Source organism: Penaeus monodon, chromosome 22, assembly GCF_015228065.2.
Source record: "Penaeus monodon isolate SGIC_2016 chromosome 22, NSTDA_Pmon_1, whole genome shotgun sequence".
Lineage (NCBI taxonomy): Eukaryota > Metazoa > Arthropoda > Malacostraca > Decapoda > Penaeidae > Penaeus > Penaeus monodon.
This window is the reverse complement of record NC_051407.1, coordinates 3,143,420-3,143,847: the sequence shown is the minus strand read 5'-3', so window position 1 is coordinate 3,143,847 and position 428 is coordinate 3,143,420. Positions and strand designations below refer to the sequence as shown.

The window sequence follows — 428 nt, the reverse complement described above, 5'->3', positions numbered from 1 at the left end:
ACTAAGCTGAGCTTTTACTTCCTCCTGGCCCTGACCACAAGAATACATTTGGTAAGGCCACCTGAGCAACAAAAAAAGCCTGATTTGACTCCATAATACAAGTAATTTCACAAATTTCTAACCTGTTGAATTTCAGCAGAGACGCGTTTGTTGGAGACTTTCCTTAGGAGTGAGGTCTTCCGTCTCTTCTCGGAGTCTTTTTTGGGCCTCCTGTGTCTAGCTGGCAACCGTTTGGCCAGCTTCGACGCTCCGGGGTGTCTCTTCCTTCCACCTACCACAGTTCAAAGGTAATCTCAACAACTGTACTGACACTTTCTGGATATTAGTATGATCGTTTCACATGCTGTGGCATGCTTTTTCTTCTTCTTTTTTTTTAAATGGGCATAAGTTTATGACTGTGGTATTGCAAGATGTGAAGTAAAGTAAAC

The 428-nt window shown here is 42.8% G+C and overlaps 1 protein-coding gene across 1 annotated transcript in view; it reads right to left on the bottom strand.

Moving 5' to 3' along the window:
- Window positions 1-428, bottom strand: part of LOC119586826 (microtubule-associated serine/threonine-protein kinase 3-like) — a gene marked incomplete at its 5' end in the record, with an annotated part of 55,250 nt that overhangs the window by 43,511 nt on the left and 11,311 nt on the right. The window contains 1 exon segment of the mRNA XM_037935550.1: window positions 123-274. Within this exon segment, the coding sequence (XP_037791478.1) occupies window positions 123-274 (152 nt within the window).